We start from the raw sequence: 13,988 nt of genomic DNA on the forward strand, positions 1-13,988 counted from the left end.
TTTATAGTTTTCAGTGAATATGGTAGGCTTCTTTGTGGTTCGAATGAGTACTTCAACTGTGATTGCTATAATGAAGCAACACTTTAGAAAGCAGCAGATCCTATCAGAATTTGACAAAAATAGTAAGAAAAAGATGTCTGAACCAAAAGATTTCCTGTGTAAATCCAAGTTTCACAGTGTAGCCCAGGAATATTTGGGAGAAGGTAGAAACTGACATGAATAGCTGTATTCACAGACGACGGACAAAAGTGAGTAAAGATCATAATATAGTAGATTTAAAAAAAAACTAGTCAAAGCCTGTCCTGACAACTTTGAGGAGCCTCCCATACTGTCACACATAAATAACATTCAGTTTTTCCTAGTTATGGAACTATCTAAAAGGCCACCTGCTGTCTCTCCTGGTTTCCATTTATGGTAGTGAGTTCCTTTATTTCTTTGGCCTTAGGAAAGATCCCCTGATCAATTGCAGACTTTCTAGTCTTTGAGAGAGTTAACATCTAGTGAATTTGAAGATTTTTGTGTCATTATCCTTTCATTATTGCATCCAAAATGGTAGTGTAGTCTTATGTTTGCCATCTACAACTATGTCCAGATCATGTTGAGAGAAAGTGAGATAAGAGGCAGAAGAAGTGAAGTGCATTACAAGGTCTCACCCACTCACTTAGAAAACTTTCTCTTGTTAAGGAACTTGCCCCTAAGCTTAGAAAAAGGGCTGATGTGTTTTAGTATATTCTTCAAGTGCTTGCCCATGTTAATTCCATTCTAGGTATGTTGTTTTTCAATTGCACAGTTGTCAGAGATTTTGCCTTAGCAGTGTCCGTAGGGTCAGCTGTGAAATCCCCTTGGGTGCCATGCCCATGCGCTGGTATGTAGCTGCTGCTGACCCTGTACTCGCTCAGTTCCTTCTTACAAGGCATGGTAGGTTGAAGTGTCTTGTCTTGCAATTGCAAGAAAATTAGCAGTTCTTCAACAGCTCATTGTCTGTCTTTGTTGTATATCGTTTAGATACTTAAAGGTTAACTAAGGTTAAGTTTTAGGTAGCTTAGTAATTAAAGTCCTGATTGGGACAGCCCAGCTTCAAACCATGCTCATCGTGCAAACGAACAATGCCTATAGTGACCCCTCTCCCCCCCCACTCACACAACACAGTTCTCTGAAGTGCTTTGGGGCATCCCATAGGGAAGATGCAGAATCTGTAAGAACTTTCACCCTAGAACCCTAAAGGAGCAGGATAGCCGCTTGAGGGCCCTCCTCGGGGAGACTCTGCTTTGTCCCAAATCAAAGTCTTCCTGTTCAGATCCCACACTGAGCATCAGGGCGGGGTGCACCACTAGCACTAGCCTCCACCCTTCACCAGTGGGGAAGAAGGGACAAAAGATCCCGTAGCACTGGAAGGGAAGGGGGCCTAGGGCAAAGGACCTGTGTTAGGCCATATGCCTACCCTGGGGCTTCACAGGGATATAGCTGAGGTTGGACCTCCCAGCTTGGCCACAGATTCAACTCCAGGAAGCAGCAGGGGACCCCAGATTCTTCTAGGGCCCTCATTGCTCAGCATAGCTCTGGCAGCTAAAGAACAAGCAGGGCAATTGTTATCACAGACACTGTACTAGGCACCAGACTCAGCTAAGGCCCCAGCACCGAAGGGCAGTCTGGTCATGGGACCACTTCATACGGCAGTGGACCAGCTTTGGTCCCCAATCTACAGGCTCAGATCCTTATCTTCATGGTCTAGGACCCCAGTACTGCATTTCCAGTCTCCAGTCAGCAGGCCCAGGTCCCCAATGCCATAGTCTCTCCCTACAAGGCATGGGACACTGGAGTCAAGACAGCAGTCCCTGGACCACCAATACTGGCGAGCTTCCTGTAAAAAATCGTCATAGCACAAGTCCGCCTTCTCCTGTCTCCCAGATGTCCGTCCCCTGGGACTGCTCCCAGTCACAGCATCCATCTCCATCTCAGCCCCTGTTCCACACATCGAGCAGGCACCAATCCTTGCTAGTCACCAGCCTGGGCCAGTTAGCAGACTCAGGCCTCAGTAGCTCTGTCCTGGTCACCACAAGGGAAGTGTTCAGCCCCTTGTCAAGGAGGGGTGATTCACTGCCACTCTGTGTGAATCTGGCATGGCACAGAAACAGTGGCCTGTTCAGTGGCCACACTGAAACCAGTGGAGCATGCCTGTAACGCCAGTCCTCCCTGGCTGCGAGGGAAAAACCACCCCTAGCACCAGCATCAGAACATATTTCTGAATTCAGTGCAGGAGCAGCATATATGACTCTAGCACCTCAGAAGCCATTCCTGAGAAGGCAGGGGAACCTGTCCCTACCCTGGCAGTGCACTTGTCATTGTTGTCGTCTCCAGACGAGACAGTGGTGAGTCCCTCCCAAATGGGCAGTTCCCCGAGTGACTTCAAGGAACACTACGCCCTCCTTAAACTGGTGACTGGTGGCTGGCAGCTTGAACTTAAAAATGGAGGTGGTCGTGGAAGAGTCTGACAATCTCTTTAGCATTATGTCCTCCTCTATCCCAGCTCGGGTAACGCTGCCCGTCCACCCAGAGCTCCTTAAGGTTGCCAAAATGCTATGGCAGACCCCCTCTTCAATTCCACCTACTTCGAAGAAGATGGAAAAGAAGTATTACATCCCTGTGAAGGGTTGAATACTTGGATTGTAAACACACTACAACAGTGTCACTGGTCATATCTACCCTTAATGAAAAGGACAGGAAGGGGCAAGTCTTTGTTTTTTGGCAGGCATTGATGATAAGAAACTGGATTTGTTTGACAGAAAGATTTATTTGACAGCAGGCAGGCAATTTTGGGGGCCTAACCACCAGGCCCTGCTAGGCAGGTACAATTTAACCAGTGGGACTCCCTTAACAAATTCAAGGAGGCTTTCCCACAGAACTGAGCCCCAGAGTTTGCTACTTTGGTGGACAAAGGCACAGAGATGACAAGGGGAGCCCGTCAGATTGCCTGGGACACTACTGACTCAGCAGCCAGCATAGTCACCTCTGCAGTGGCCGTAGACTCCCAGGACTACTGTGCAGTTTGAGGAGTGGAGGTGATTGAGGAAAGAGAGGGAGGATGGATGCTAGGAGGTGACTGGGATGTCATCCTTGAGCACAACCTCAAAATGACTGCTTCTGGCCTTCTAGCCTCTTATAAGACTGGAAGACAAGTGTTACCACTTACACCTCTTGTCGCCATCCTGGTATCCTGTAAGTGCCCAGCCAGGGAGAGTACCCCCAAGGACCTAGATTGCAGAGCAGAGGGCAGAATGGTTAAACTTCTCTCGACTTCGTTTACCACTCAAAAGAACATTCCTTTTATATTTCCAGACTTGAGATTTGTTTACCATCATTGCTGAAACAATGGCTAAGAGTACGGTACCAGTAGCAAGGGATAGTTAAAGGAATAGGAAATAAAAAAGTTTAAAAATAGAGACTAGGAGGAGGATTAAATCCAGTAAATGAATTAAATAAATGTGAATCAGTATAAGTTAGTTGATTTCCATTCGATATCAGCAGTGCCTAAAATACAAATATTGAACAACTTCAAAAAAAATCCCAAAGTTTCTGATTTTTTTAGTTGATATTCTGTTGCAACCTTGTACTCCTGCTAGTGACTTTATGCTGTCAATTTATTTTTGTGACTCAGCCATTTTATCACTCAGATTTAGCAACAGAATTGACATAGCATTCTAAATTAGATGTAATGTTAGTGTTAAGTGAAATTATATCAGATTAGTCAAATGCTGTTTTTACTGACTGAATTACATGAAACATAGTATCTAGAGAAATTATAGAATAAGTACCAGTAGATTGATTTAGAGGAAATTTCATTTTCAGACAATTATACAGCCTTGCTAACAGAAATAGAAGTATATGAGTAGAGGACACTTGTCAGAGTGAAAGGTTTCTTATCCCATGTTCTCTAGACTTCATTGTTGCTGGTAACTCAGAATTTACAAAGTTTAGCACCACCTTCCTTACCTAGTTGCTTCCGCCATAAGGGAAGGGGAAAAGGCACCTTTAAAAAGTCACAAAAATATTAACCAAAGATTAACATTGCCTGGGGAGAGAGAAACAGAAGAAATTATATTTAAATAACCAGAAAGAAATGAAAAATTGCAGAATGGCAAAAATAGGAAAGAGAGTCTCCGAAATCATAAAGGATGGCAAGCAGCAGAAAAGGTGGGAGCTTATCGGCAGCAATAGTGAAGACACTAAATGGGGCCATTCCTGCTCAGCGTCTGTTTAAAGTTAGGCTTCACCTTAAGTGCTTTACTGAACAAGGATGTGCTTAAACATATTGCTGATAGGGTTGCCAGATAGTTTCAAGAAAAATACTGGACACACTTTACATGACATCTTATTTAGAAAATACCGGACATTTATATTTTCTCGTTTATATTTTCTCAATTTGTTTCCCGAACAGTAAGCTCCAATACTAGACTGTCCAGTTAAAACTAGACACCTGACAACCCTAATTGCTGAATTGGGGCTGCAACCTCTCCCTACCACAAAGGTGGGCAAAATCAGGCTGGGGGAGGCAATTCAGGCCCTCCAAGCATTTCTTATAATCCGCAGCGTGTGTTCAGCTGCCCATCCCCCACCTTGCTCCATGTTGCAGCTGAGCTGCTCCCAGGATTTTCCTGCTAGCTGTGCAGAGGTGGGGGGAGAGCTGAAGTCAGGGTGTGCCCCTGTACCGCAGCTTTGCAGAGCAGGTATGGGGGGGGAGACGGACACACCGCGGAGTTGCTCCTATCTGGAGCATGGATGGTGACTCAGAGGAGTGAAGAGCAGGGGAAGGGGGGAAGCTACAGAGCGGGACGGCTTTCCCTCTCTTAGAGATAGCAGGCAGCTTCTCTCAGAAGCTTACCCAGCAGCATCCAGCACATACACTGTGTCACTGTCTCACACACTCAATCTGTGCCATACTGTCTCTGTGCCACGCACAGTCACTGTGACATACACACAGCCGCACACACTCAAACTGTGTCAGTCTGTGTCTCTCACACACTGTCTCTTTCACACTCACACTCTCTGTCTGCCTCAGTTATCCCCACCTCCATCCCTTCTGAGGGGCCTTGAGCCTGCTGGCGACTATGTACCAAAATTCAGGAAGTGGCCCCCCCCCAACAAAAATTATTGCCCACCTCTGCCCTAGCGGTATCTGTGCCACAAAAGAGGCTTAGTATAGGTAATCCTCTACATGTAATAATCTGTTTTTCATGCAAAAATAGTATATTTGAATGTGTTCTCTGCATTTGAACCTTTGTTTGTTTGTGCTGGTACCAAGTGAGGAGTGTAAAGGGAAAAAAATCTGAAATAAGCCTAAAACTTCTTTTTAAAAATGGCTGATATTTGTTATTCAGATCAAGTGCTTGAGAAATGTTGTGTGCAAGTTGACTGAGCAATGGTGAATGGGAAACATAATAATCCACAGCTATTGGAAGGGCATTGATTAACTCCAGCAAGGGAGAATAATTTATCTAGCATTATGTATGGAGGTATAAATAAATGGTAAGGTAACATTCTGAACAGGAGTCTGTGTCAGAAGAGCTTTTCTGACAGATGTGTCAGACTGTTATATTGTCAACCAGAAGAAATTGAGAAGTTTCAGTCTTGAATCTTTAGAGCTAGACTGGACAAATATATACTCTACATTGAGATGAAGATGAGCTGGATGACCTAATAGGGGTGTCTTATTTCTAATTTCTGTGGCTCTATGAAACAAAGACTCGAATGTTTGGGATGCAGTACTGTGTGTCCTGGATTCCTAGATACTATCCAGCATCACTGAATCTGAAATTACTTTTAACTTGGATACAGTTTTGGATATCAGATATTTTTCTATATCCATTTATGAAGCATCCGATGTCCAAATGGACTCAGCTTGATTCCAGTTTCTAACAGCAGTATGTAAGAGTGCACCACAGAACTTAGGCTTTTGACAGAGGGATGTAAATTAGGCACTTTGAAATTGCAAATGAAGCCAGGATTTGAATTTCCCGTGCTTCATTTACATAATCACGTAGTGGAGCTCTTTTGAAAAAGCTCTATTTCGAAAGTAAAACTGTGGTCTAGACATGGTTTTTTCAAAAAGGGAAGGCTAAAAAAATGAGGTTTACAGGATTTTTCGAAAAAGCCTTCCCTTTTCGAAAAAACCCGTCTAGAATGAGGTTTTACTTTCGAAATAGCACTTTTTCGAAAGAGCGCCATGACGTGATTATACAAATGAAGCATGGGAAATTCAAATCCCGGCTTCATTTGCAATCAAAGTGCCTAATTTACATCCCTCTGTTCTTAAATGTTCAGAATTTATACTAGTATTTGCTTTCCTGTGTGATTTCCATGTGGTTTTTGATGGAATTATTGAAACAGCCAGTATACAGCTTGCTAAAATGCTGCAGATACAGCTTTTTACACTTTTTAAGTTATGGATGTTTTCCAAGCTGCTACCTCCATTTTTTTGTGCATGCATTATATTTTTCTCAGTACAGTGTATATACAGGTCCTATTTATTATTTGTCTGATGACTCAAGTTTGTGTGGTGCCTTACATTTCAGTCTCTCTATTATAAATTGCTTAGAATCTTAGGATGTACAATGGAGTTGAACGCTAGGGTGAGACAAAGCAGAGTCAGAATTGATTAGCAATGACAAGTAAAGGTGTAAGGAAAGGTTTTAAGCAGGAGCAGGAAGACTTAGTTTTGTTTCTTATCTATAAAATACTCTTTCATATTTACTTTGTCTCTTATGTATTTTATAATGTTATTATATGCTTGACTATGGTTCTTTTTCCAGGTTGAAATTGGAAGAGAGAAGAAAAGAGTTAGTTCAGAAACTTGAAGAAACTACGAAGTTAACTACTTATTTGCATTCACAGCTTAAAAGGTAAGGCTGCATTTTACATTACATTTTAATAAGACTCAGAGACGTAGCCGTGTTAGTCTGTATCTGCAAAAGCAACAAGGAGTCCTGTGGCACCTAAAGACTAACCGATTTATTTGGGCATAAGCTTTCATGGGTAAAAACCACTTTTTCAGATGCACAGAGAAAGAAAACATCAAGACTTGTTTTCAGCCGTGGTGCAGCAGAACTGATTATGTCTGGACTTCAGTCTTAGATTTTCTGCTAGATGGAGACTGAAACAAGTTTGTTTGAAAACTCTGCCAAGGCACATAGGTGCAGTTTCTTCTAGTAATCAGAATCTGTACAAATCTGCTATATCTATGTAACTTCACTAAGTGTACAAGAATAGATTTTTTTTTGCATGTTTTATAATCAGGCAAACAGCAAAACATTTTCTTGCTTCGAAGAAAAACAATGGTTAGCAACCATCTTCAGTACATCAGGTGTCTTCAGAACTCTCTTGTTCCTAATGAAAATCCTTTGGATTCTTTAGGTATGACTGCATCTATAACCTTGACTGCACAAACATCCGCTTTTATTACCGTTGCATGTACATCTTCATAAACATTAATGTAAACAGTTTGTTCTGACCTTTTTCCTTTTCAATTAATTTCTTTTTTCCAGAAATAAAATGTTTGTTCCAGAGACAACCACAGCAACATTTTGCCCCATAATTCATTATTTTTAAGTCTTATTTTATGACATTACGTTATTGGATATGACAATATTGTGATTTTTATAGTCCTGACAGAGGGCTACCTACTGAACAGAGGATTTAAAGACAAATTCACTGCCCTGACAGGGATTAATTTAAGTACCTATTGTCACTGCTATAGGGATAGCATCCCCCGTGTGGTCTCTGAGTGTATCCCTTCAGGCCTCATTTACTACTGTGTGCGGGTGGTCATGTCTATAGTAGACTAACAACATAATGGAGTGTTTGTGCTTTCTTTGCAGCCTCTCTGCCAGCACGTTATCTATGTCTTCAGGGAGCAGCCTGGGATCTCTGGCATCCAGTCGGGGATCTCTCAACACATCCAGCAGGGGGTCACTAAACTCTCTCAGCTCCACGGAACTCTATTATAACCAAGGCGATCAAATAACAGACTTGGACTATCAGTATAAACTTGACTACATATTGCAAGAAAAGTGTGGTTACATTCCTTCTGGGCCCATCACTACTATTCATGAAAATGAAGTGGTCAAGTCCCATGGGAGACTGCGTTACAATGACTCTTCTGGATCTTTGGCAGCAGGCCATGCTCCAAAATTGACTGAGCCACCCAAATCTGTGACATCGCTATCTTCAAGATCTTCCCTTTCTTCCTTGTCCCCGCCAGGGTCTCCTTTGGTTTTAGATGGGGCATTTTCAGTGTCTGCCCAAGAGTCCCCCCTGCACCATCTCATAACAGACTTTGAAGACTGTGAATTGCCTGGTGATTTTGCAGGCATTAGTCTCTGTGAGAACCGAATGTCATTGGACTCTGAAGCCAGAGCAACGTCACAAGTTCTTACAGATGAAAAAGATCTCAATGAAAGTGTTAGGCAGCCTTTGTCAACTTTACGTGAAGGAAATGCAGGTAAAGAAATAATTGTAATCTCAAACCTCTCTGTAACGGACAAAAATTATTAACTACAGTTCTGACACTGAAATCAGTAGTACAACTCCCTTTCAGTTAATTTAACCTGAAAATATTCAATTGTTCTTTGTTTATTGGTTTAAAAAAAACAAGTTGTGGAAATCTACTCAAAAAATGTCCAGGCTGAAGCTATCCAAACACTAATATTCCTGCACTCTGAGGATTTTTTACAAGCATCGGGATCTATAGTCTTCTTTTGCAAGACACCAATCATACTGTGTTGTGATTTTGAGGCCCAGGAAATTTTTCCAAGAAGAATTAAAAAATAGAAAAACAGAGAGAGGCAATTAGCATGCAGTTGCATTACTGAGCAAATTAATAGTTGGGATTCAATATCCACTGTATTGGCTGTTTAAGTCGAACCTCTCTGGTTGGTGAATCTCTGGTCTGGCAACATCCATAATCTCTGGACCAGAAAGCCCTGGGTGCTGAGAGCAGGAGAGGGGGTTGGAGTTGTCTGGGAGGCTGATGGCAGAGGAGCCAGCAGCCCCAGGAAGGAAGCCTGACTTGGAGAGCCCTGGCTTCCCCTGTTTGGGACTGGTCAAGTCCCAAGGGTGTTGGACCAAGAAGGTCCAACCTGTAATATGTTTGTTTTCAGTTCTGTATGAAGAGCTCTGCTTGTTTAAGTTTGATAGGGGAGAGTTATCTTTGATGTACAGTATTGCCCTGCCATCTTCTGGCCAAAATGTTAAGTTGCTGTGCTGCTTGGGTTTCTTCCTTACTGCTTTTGTTACTTTGTACTCTGAGACTTAGGAGAAGATCTCATACACATTAGGGATGTGCTAGTTTGAACCCTTAAACAGTTGACCGATGAGCCTGGGCTCATCAGCTAACCTTCACAGTTACATGCAAGGCTCCCCCACCCCCAGCGCTGCTGCCTCTGTATCAGAGACAGCAGCGTGGGGGAAGCAGGAGGGAGCTGGAGCTTTTAAGCAGGCTCAGACAAACTCTAGCTCCCATAGAAACATCTTCCTCCTCCTCTCCTCCCCCCCCCCCCCCCCCCGCACTGCTGCCTCTGGAAAGCACAGGGAGTTGGAGGGGTAGGCAGCTCTGCAGGAGCTGGTGCTCGTGGGGAACTGACTTAAAAGCCAGCTCCCCATGAGTTCTGGCTCCCACCTGTCTCTATCAGAGGCAGCAGCATGAGGGAAGGCTGAGTGAAAGGTGGGGAGGGGAGGGGCACTCCAGTCCCCAGAGCAGCCATGGGGGCCAGAGGGCCAGGTCTGGCCTGCTACAGACAGGGGCTGCTCTGTCAGCTGTGGGAGCTGCTTCTGCTCCTACCAGTGAACAGGTAAGTCTCACCTGTTAAGAGTGAGGCTTATCTGTTAACTGATTAACCATTCACATCCCTACTATGTGGGAGAGCTAGGAACACAAGCCAGAGTCTCTTGAGTCCCAGGCCTTAGTCATAAGATCATCAGTTATAAATCACCTGTAACTATTATTCTTCAATATATATGGGCAGATTCCCACTTGGAACTAGAGGTGTAATTTCCAGCTTGGGGATATAGCAGTGTAGCTGTGGTAGTGCACACAGGCAGTGGGACAGGTTAGCCAGTCTGAGTGCAGTCCTATCCTGGACCTTTTGTGGACACCCAAGTCACCACAGATATTATTAGCATACCAGCTAAATCAAATTGCGTGCGTGCGTGTGTTTTCCCTACTTAAAAATTACAGCTTCCCTCAGTGTTGGTGTGTCCTGTGTTACTTACTTTAATTGTCCTCAGCACACTTTCCTTGGGAGAGCACCCTCCCATCCTTGCCTTTTAGTGCAGATTTAGATTTAGAGACTCGCGTGTCTCGCAGGCCCAGCTGTGTGAGGGCATTTCTGAGCTGAAACATAGAGCATGGTTTTTAAAAGGGCAGCATTTTTCTTGTTTTTAAAAACAAGTTTTAGTAATGGCTAGAAGATTTACCTGGCATTGCTTTCCATGCATATCCCCAGCTGCCCCTATGTAGTTATTATATAGCAGAGCCCTCCCTTTCCCTTTCTGTTTTATGAGAAACAGTCCCATTCCAGGAACATACCATTACCCTGGCACAACCAAACTCTTATCTTGCTTTAAGTTAGGATAAGAGAAAGCTGTATACCAAATTGGGTGATCCTAACTCTTACCATTTAGGAGGAGTTTCTTGAACAGACAGACACACTCACAGACAGATAAATGCTCTCAGATATATTGTATTTTTAAAAGACTATAGAAAAATAAGTAACACAAAAAATAAACCTCAACACAGTGTGACTGACAGTCTCGCTGGCCTCTGGGCAAGGTGGTAAGGGGCCCAACACATGCTCCTGGAAGGGGTGTGGCCTTAGGTGGAAGGGGTGAAGCTGGGGATAGTTTCCTATAGGCAGCCTTGCCACTACCGGGAGCATACTTCGCCTACCCCAGGCAACCCTCAACACTTCCAAGAGCACGCCATATAGGGCTCCAGTGGTGACTTAAAGAGCCTGGGGCTCCAGCTGCTGGTGCAGTAGTTACAACAGCAGCTGGGAAGCTCCATGCCCCGGAGCAGTTGCCCTCTTCCTCGCTCCCTCCCCGGGCCTCAATATACCTAAGGTTTACATTGTTGAAAGTCTGTGTAAGCAAGTTATTGTCCCTTTCATTCACATTCTTCCAAGAGATCAAATCCATCACCCTAAGTGATGTTCAGATAGGAAGATATAAACATGAGCACAGTGGTCTTTTTGTACTGGGGATATAATTTCCAGGATTCATATTCTGCTTTCCCTCAGACATATTCTACTAATCTGCATGTATGGATGTGTCCTTGTTATCACCGGTAAATAGTTGTTGGGTTAGCCCTGAAAAACAGCAATTGTATCACTCCCCATTCAGTGTTGTAGAATAATAATTACCCTATTTTGGCGTTAGGTACAAACATAAATCCTCAAATATCATTAACTTGCACATTTATCTGGTGTTTGGGTCCTTCACTCAATTAAAGTTGGCTTTGTGGGCGGGATGATTTGGAAAATAAAAGGAAAATGTATATGCTTTATTTGGATGATTATATTTTTTAAAACAGGGAATCAGAACAAATTGAACAGCTTGTCTGCAGCCTGTGCTTCCCACCCAGAGTAAAGGAATGCAGCAAACTGCACTTTCTCCTCGCTTCCTGATGAAAAGGAACAGCCAGAAATGTCCCTGATACAAATCAGGAGAAAGGGGAGAGCTTCAGGCCCCTCCCTTCTAAAGGGTGCCTCAGAGATGCAAGGTTTGGGGCTGGGGCAGTCCTGGATACAGTAGGAGGAGAGCATACCGCCAGCCATCTCCTTTCATTTGTCCGTTGATTGTCTCTTTTTTTGTATGGTTTTATGAGAAGCAATCCCATTCTAGGCACATCCCATTTTCCTGATACAGCCAAACCCTTACCTTGCTTTACATTTTGATAAGAGGAAGTTGTATACCAAATTTGATGTTCCTAGCCCCTACCTTTTAGGAGGAGTTCTTGAACAGTTTGTCTATCTCAAATATATAGTAGATTACATAAATTCTATTATTACATATGTTAGGTCTATGAATGCTGTTTTCTTACCATTCTTCCCCTCCCATCTGCTAGTTATTGTGAACCAAAATTATGTAAATTTTCAATTGCTTGTATTTTTCTAAAAGAACACTTAGCCAACATGGTGAGCCAGTTGGTTCCTAATTAAACATTTCAGCCCCTAAGTTGACATTTAATTGCCTGTCCATAAGTATTTAGGCATCTAAGTACTAATTTTGTTGTCCAAATGCATAATGCAGTGGTGCCCAATTTATATGCCCAAATGTGAAAACTGGGGCCACAGACCCTGTCATTTGTGTGTGGACATTACCAGCAAGGAGCACCTGGATAAAACACCCAAAATAATACTTTTTTAAAAAGGAAAGATATTTTAATTCTTTCTATTTTATGTGAATGAATATATTGCAACATCTTTTTGAATGGTTCTATTGTGCTAAGAATTTCAGTACTTTCCAGTTCACAGCATGGGGAGCCAGCAGGGGACTGCATCAGGTGCTCAGTATACTTGGGGACTTCCTTTAATTATGCACAGAAAGAGATACCCGAAGTTGACTAAGAACTTTTCTACTCCAATAAATAGCTATTGCAGAATTAGTGAATTAAGCTAACCCACATGCAGGCATTCTTAGTGCGGAGTAAGGGTGCCCATATAAGGAGCTGGTGCAGTACTTATTGTGCTTTAAATTCTCACCTTGGTTGGTTGGTTGTTTTGGTTGGTTGGCTGGTTGGTTGCGCCACAGTTTTCCTGTGTAGACAAGTGGTAAAGGCCACATATTCTGTATCTGTGAAATGCAACATTAGAGCTTGACATTATCTTTACTACTTGCTGTCCTGTGCCTTTTCAGTGTGATGGAACTTACGGTTCTTTCTACTTCAGAAGCCTCTCAACATCTCATGTAAGATAGGGAGAAATAAATTCAATTCAGTTCATCAGTGGCCAGATCAGTCACAACCAATTTTTTAAAAATACCACTTAGTTGTAACAACTAATGTTATATTATTTTCAGTGCTCGAACTGTTCACAAAATCCAAGTGTGTGGTGGGAATGAAGAGACAGGTGTGGAAGGCGGGCATACAGTGACTCCTGAAATATTCAGGGGGCCTGGTTTTGCTGATCTGAAGAAATGAAGCTTCAAATGTTTTGAAGGGGTGATACAGGTCTGCAGAAAAAAGCTGTTAATTGTAGCTATCGTTCCTGATAATCTCAGAGGAGTACCATGTTAGTCTGTATCTGCAAAAATAATGAGAAGGACTGTGGCACATTAAAGACTAACAAATGTATTTGGGCATAAGCTTTTGTGGGTTAAAACCACTTTGTCAGATGCATGGAGTGGAAATCACAGGGGCAGGGATATACATGGTGGTCCCCAATTTATATGCCCAAATATGTATCCCTAACTCTGTGATTTCCACTCTGTGCATCTGATTGCATGGATTTTGCCTCTGAAATGTTATGCCTAAATAAATCTGTTAGTCTGTAAGGTGCTACAGGACTTCTCGTTGTTCTTGATAGCGCCGCTGTACCTTTAATTCTAAAAACATTTACATTTTAAAAAAAGCAACAGATGGAGTTAATCCTTATGCTGAAATTTCCTATTATTGATATATATAGTGCCACGTGTATAAATGGAAAACAAAAAGTATATTTAAAAGTTTTCATTAAAAATGCATTAAGGTTGTAACATCAAGCACTCAAAAGTTTGGAAATGCCAGATACAATTAACTTAGCCCCTTTGCGTGTCTGTATTATGTTAGTCTTTCATTACATGATCATGTACATTTTTTTTCCAGAGAATCCTTGCCTCATTCGGTTCACAGGATGACTGGTGCTCTGGAAAAATATCAGGGCTGTGTAATGAATAAGGCTGTTGTCTATAGGACACCTGTGGTTGGCAGGAGCAATTGTAGGGAGCATTCTGCTCAGCCC

The 13,988-nt window shown here is 42.8% G+C and overlaps 1 protein-coding gene across 1 annotated transcript in view; it reads left to right on the forward strand.

Annotated features, from left to right (window-relative positions):
* Positions 1-13,988, forward strand: part of WWC2 (WW and C2 domain containing 2) — a 181,954-nt gene that overhangs the window by 130,160 nt on the left and 37,806 nt on the right. Inside the window, exons 10-11 of the mRNA XM_006130157.2 lie at positions 6,807-6,896; positions 7,872-8,494. Coding sequence (XP_006130219.2) covers positions 6,807-6,896; positions 7,872-8,494 — 713 coding nt within the window. The remainder of the gene's footprint in view (positions 1-6,806; positions 6,897-7,871; positions 8,495-13,988) is intronic.

This window comes from Pelodiscus sinensis, chromosome 5 (genome assembly GCF_049634645.1).
Source record: "Pelodiscus sinensis isolate JC-2024 chromosome 5, ASM4963464v1, whole genome shotgun sequence".
In the NCBI taxonomy this organism is placed as follows: domain Eukaryota; kingdom Metazoa; phylum Chordata; order Testudines; family Trionychidae; genus Pelodiscus; species Pelodiscus sinensis.